The sequence below is a fragment of the Vidua chalybeata genome, chromosome 10 (assembly GCF_026979565.1).
Source record: "Vidua chalybeata isolate OUT-0048 chromosome 10, bVidCha1 merged haplotype, whole genome shotgun sequence".
NCBI lineage: Eukaryota > Metazoa > Chordata > Aves > Passeriformes > Viduidae > Vidua > Vidua chalybeata.
Genome location: NC_071539.1, coordinates 12,833,112 through 12,838,738, shown reverse-complemented (window position 1 = coordinate 12,838,738; position 5,627 = coordinate 12,833,112). Strand labels below are relative to the sequence as shown.

Here is a 5,627-nt window from a genome sequence, read left to right as displayed (position 1 = left end):
GTACCCGTAACAATGTCTGTGTATACAAGAGTAATACTATATATTTGATACAGTTTTGTTACAAAAAGGGTTTTAAGTGATGATGATGGACAGGATAACGGACATCTTACAGGAAGGTAAAAGAGTTTCAGTAGCTATCCTAAAAGCACACCTCAAGACTATTGTAGCAAGAAAGGTTTACAGAGAAAAAAATGACCCATAGAGCCATTCTACATATATATAAATGAAAATACACATATATAATGGAAAATGATGCATCCATCACGTATAATGCCTAGGGCAGGTTTGCTTAAGACACTGTATCTGATGACATCTATGACACTACAGCAGTTAACCTTCCTTCAGAGCATGTTTCACTGTTTGATCCAGCTGAGTAGAGACTCAGTTAACTGGAGAGGGTCATTTCCACTCCTTTTATCATCCCAGATGAGAAGAACCTTGTACTTTGTCTGAGATACAGTTTCCTGCATTGCTGGTAAAATGAAACCTCCAGCATGGATGGAGAAACTGCATCTACAGTGTAAATTCAAAGGTCTGGCTGGCAAGACAGAAGCAGTATATTGTTAATCTGAGCTGGTATTTGTAGTCCCGGTTCTGTTGCTGGCTCTCTGCAAGTTACCTGTGCAGTGGCAGAGAATTCATCATCCCATGGGAATGGTGCTCCATTACATCCCCCAAGAGTTTCAAGATGTACCCCACTCAGACTGCCAAAATTCGTAAGTTTTGTGAAAATAATGTTCAAGATTTAAGTTGTTTAAGAAAGCTGAAAATGGGAAGCAGGACATGGAGTACCAGCTGTGGCACACAGTTGTGTTGTCCCAGTGTAAGAGAGCAAAAAGAAAATTAACTTGGAAAATACATTTGCTGTCACAATGCTTTCACAACTACTTACTCTACTTTGTGAGTTACCAGTACAAAGACAGGCACCTTCTCTCCCCCTGCCTCCCCCCAAACACACACCTTTAATTTACAGGCAGGCAGCAGTGAAGAGTGAAGGATGTGGGATGAACATACAGGCAACACAAGACAAAATGCTTTACAAGAGAACAAGAGCTATGTTTCTTAAACATCTAGGTCATACCTATAGCTTGCAAAATACAGGCAAATCATTCATACATTCATTTTTCCTAGATTCTCCTTAGAGCCTGGCATCAACCTGTATTATTCTTGTCTCTGTTGAAAACCTGGCTCTTAAGACCTTATGTAAGGTGGTGTGGGTGAAGAACTGCCAGAAGCATTACCACCTTTGCGAGCAGAAATAATTCAAGTGTCAGATTTGTTTTGGAGAGAGAGGCTTGATCTACAATGCATGTGCCAAGTCAGGATGTTTTGGATCCAGAAGTTCACGTAGGCAAAACCAAATATTGTAGGTCATGCTGTGCTATTGAGCATATACATCATTGTCAGCTGAAGCCCAGTTGTTGATGTCCAGTTTAAAAAGAGACTGCTCTCCAGTGGAAAGCCAGGATAGGAGCTGTCATTGCCACATGACAGCTGATATAATGGGGAGCAGTCAATGCACGGGGAGGGGGCGCAGGGGATGCGGCTCCTCCCTCGAGCCTGCCTTCCCTCCACTGCAGCAGAACTGGGGGATCTCTGACCTGTGCAGAGCCCGTTCGGAGATGCATCTGGTCCAATGGCACGAAGGATCAAATCCCTCCCAGTTATCCGCTTTCTGTCTGCGCAGCTCCTCCATCCAGCTCCCGCAGGACCTGCCATGCACTCTGCCGGGGTGACAGTCGTGACAGAGCAGCGACGGCTGCGAGACGAGCAGCAGGAGCGCGCAAGGGAAGGAGTGCCCGAGCTGCAGCCATGCAATACCACACACACTTAATGGCATCACGGTGCTGCCCTCCCGAGCTGCCCGGGGCGGTACGTGGGTAGCACATTCACGAGGATGGAACTGTGGCAAGGAAGGCTAAACAAGCAAAGCTTGGATTTTAGGATTTAGCACAAGTATTTAGGCTGAAGCATCCTCCATGTTCTAAATCAGATTCTGCCAGATCAGTGCTGGGGATTTTTCAAGACAGACCCACCCAAGGCAGTGGTGACTGCAGTCTGGTCTAATGAATTTTTAAGAACATAAAATAAAAGATTACCGAGTCAGACCAGCTTTTGTCTAATACTGTAACCTCTCTCCAGCAGCTGAATTAATGCCTCTTATCAGTAAACACCCCACAGTCCCCAAACCCTGCCAGATTATTAGAGCTTTCAAAAATAAACCTCACATGGAAGTAGCTAAGCTTCAATCCCAGTTTTGGTGGGCTCTGAATTCATCCTCTCTCATCAGGAGAATTACAAAAGTTCGTATGAAATACCACCAGGTTGAGTAAGTCAAATTTTAAGCAGATTCTGTCCAGAACTGGCTACCCTAAGAGTGTGAGGAACGGGAGTAAAGAGATATGGGAGAGCTCCCAGTGCCGCTGCTGATGCTGAAAGGGAGGTGTATGAAAGAGGAAGGTCTCACACCACCATCAGACAGTTCTCAAATGAAGTAAAGGACTAAAGCTGTGTTCTCCTAAAATCTAAAGGCTCTGATGATCACTGTTTAGCTCAAGGATGTAAAGTCCTAACTGACTCCTCCAATTTCCACTGGCTAGGACAGGTATTTGTGGTGGGTCTTCCATTGATAAGTGAGGAAATATCAAAGTCTCGTTCTTGAATGAGACACCACATTTTGTAATTGTGGCTCTGACAGTACCAGGGATTATAATAAAGATGTGACAGTCACTGCAGGTAAAATTGCTTGCCTGCTGCTGTACTGTCTGGCAGAAGGCTGCTTCTCCAGCGCCAGCCATGTCAATGACTTCCACATGCATGTCTGTCTTCTTGATATTGAGCAGAGACCTTGGAGGCATGTAGGTGTGTGCAAAGAGCAGAGTGTAGTGCCGCGGATGGCTTGAGGACGCTGGAGAATGGATGAGCTGCTCCAAGTGAAACAAACAGGGAATGAGCCCTCCCTGGTGCAAGCACCCGAACAGAAGTGCCCCCAGAAGGTTGAACAGAACAACGAGGAGTTTCCATTTCACAGCTCTGTTTGGTGAGGCGCTGAACAGGACCAACGGCAGGATGAGAGGGATGAGAAACCGAGGCTCCTGGTGACTGAACAGGGAGAGAAATGCCAAAGGAACAAAATAAAACAGCAGCAACGTTGGACTGCCCTCGGAATGCACCAAGAGCCCAGGCAGCCCACGGCAACACCATCTGACCAGCACTAACTGGTGGACATATTTCTTTAGCATTTTAAAGCCAGCACCGATGGCCAGAATATGTAAGATACCAAACAGCATTACTCCATTGACTGTAAAATGTGTAACTCGTGGGTGACTTCCATGCAGTGCAAGATTATGAGGATTAAGATTATAGCTGAGAAAATTGAAAGGGGTTACTACCATTTTGTCATGTAATTGAACGATTACATCAATTAGGCTGCTCTTGTTAGTGCTGTAGAGGTTGTCTAAGCTCATGGAGGTAAAATAGAAGGTGTCAGCAGTTATGAAAACAAAAGCAGTAAAACATGCACATAGGATAAACTTCAAGAAGTGGTTTATGAGAGTTTTAATGCTCTTTTGAGAGTCAACAATTAAACCGGCCCAGTAAAGCAGAGGCATTAGCGCAAATGCCAGAAAGGTTGGCCTGTTGAAAAACCCAGCAGATGTTATGACACCTATGAGAGAGCTGCTTGTAGGCTCTGCTGAGCGGCCACTGGACTTCCTTGAAGAAACCAGTACCATGAGAAGAGCAAATAGAAGTCCTTCGAGTGTGTTGGTAAATGTTCTTGTATAAAACACTAGCGTGACATAGGATCCAGCAAGAAGTACCAGCGCTTTCCACGGATCTGCTCCCCAGAAAGGGGCCAATCGATAAACACTATAGTCGAGTATGAAAGAAAAGATTGTAAAGAGCAGGCGAGGAGATACAAGGAGAGTGTAGCTGTTGATGCAACTTGAACATATGTCCAACTGCTGCAAAGACTTGATCACCCAGTACGTAACTCCTGATGTCATTAATGGGAAAACAACTGTTCTGCAAGGAGAGTTGGAAAGGAACTCCCATGGATAATAGACCTGTAGATTTAAAATATCTCCTACAAAGGAAGAGGAAAATACATATAGATAAAAAATACATATAGATAATATATTTTATTCAGTAATTCAGCATTAGGGATACAACTTGGTATAAGAGGTATCACAATACAGAGCAGCTCCTAAACTTTAAAAACTGGTGTCAACCTTGACATTTTTAGGAGCGTACCATTAATTTTTACAAAACGTCGAGAAGCCTTTCACAGTAATGTGGTTCGAGGCGCCACTCGCTGTGAGAGAACAGAGCAGGAACCCACCCACCCGGCCAGCCCTGCGGACCCTCTCCTGCCCGGCTTGCGGGACTCGCTGTGTGACAGAGCGGGATCCCTCGGGAACACCCGCCTGGCCGGCGGTGCGGGACACAGTGCCCGTGGCCGCGCCGCTTCGCGTTCCCTCGAGCCCACGCAGGACCACCCCGTCCCGGGCGCACGCCCTACCTGCCATGACCTCGGGTGCCTGGAAGAACTCGTCGGGGTGCAGGTACCCGCTCTGCGGCAGGAGGCACCAGCCCGCCCGCAGCGCCGCCAGCAGCACCCACAGCGCCCGCGCCACCATGGCGGCCCCGGCCCCTCACGCCGCACCACCAGGGGGCGCGCGGCGCACGGACGAGGCGCCGCAGCGGGAGCGCGGCCCGCATGCGCGGCTCCCCCCCGCCGGTTGAAATCCACGGGATCCCGGGATCAATGAGGCTGGAAAGGGCCCCGGGATCACCGAGTCCAGCCCGCGGCCCAACACCACCGTGTGAGCCACACCACGGCACGGAGCGCCACGTCCAGTCCTCCCTTAAATACCTCCAGGGACGGTGATTCCACCACCTCCCGGGCAATCCATTCCAGTGTCTAATCACCCTTTCTGTGAGCTCCTCCTGATGCCCATCCTGAACTCCCCTGGCACAGTTTGAGAGTATGAGTTCCATGAATACGTTCTCTCGTCCTGTCACGGCCTGGGAGAAGAGCCCGACCCCCACCAGGTTGCTCCCTCCTGTCAGGGAGTTGTAGAGTGGGACAAAGTCACCCTGGAGCCTCCTCCAGGCAGAACACCCCCAGCCCCCTCAGCTGCTCCTCATGGGACTTGTGCTCCAGACCGTTCTCTGGGTGCATCCCAGCATTTCAATGTCCTTCCTGAGCTTGAGGGGCCCAGAACTGGACACAGCACTCAAGGTGTGGCCTCACCAGTGCCAAATGCAGGGGACAATCACTGCCCTGATCCTTCTGGCCACACTATTCCCGATACAGGCCAGACAGGATGCCACTGGCCAGCTGGGCACACGCCGGCTCCTGTTCAGCTGCTGTTTCTGACCAAAAGCACAAGGAGAAGAAACACAGCGGGGCTGCAGCTGGGCACAGCTTGCCCGTAGTCATGGGTTTGAGTGCTGGGCACGGCGTCACTGCTCCCTGCACAGACACACTCACCCCACTGGGCACAGCCGGGGCCTGGGAACCACTCCAGCCCCTGTTACTGGGAGCAATGGAACAGTGGGCAGTGAAAGGGAAAGGCAAATGTTCATGTCCCAGAAAAGCAGTAGTTCAGCTACCAGGCTGG

The 5,627-nt window shown here is 49.1% G+C and overlaps 1 protein-coding gene across 1 annotated transcript; it reads right to left on the bottom strand.

Annotated features, from left to right (window-relative positions):
* Positions 1-1,868: 1,868 nt before the first annotated feature.
* PIGZ (phosphatidylinositol glycan anchor biosynthesis class Z) lies at positions 1,869-4,646 on the bottom strand. The gene is made up of 2 exons (XM_053951351.1): positions 4,523-4,646; positions 1,869-4,087 (listed from the first exon to the last, which is right to left on the bottom strand). Exons 1-2 carry the CDS (start codon positions 4,638-4,640, stop codon positions 2,526-2,528), a joined length of 1,680 nt encoding a protein of 559 aa, XP_053807326.1. The 5' UTR covers positions 4,641-4,646; the 3' UTR covers positions 1,869-2,525.
* Between the last annotated feature and the right edge of the window lie 981 nt (positions 4,647-5,627).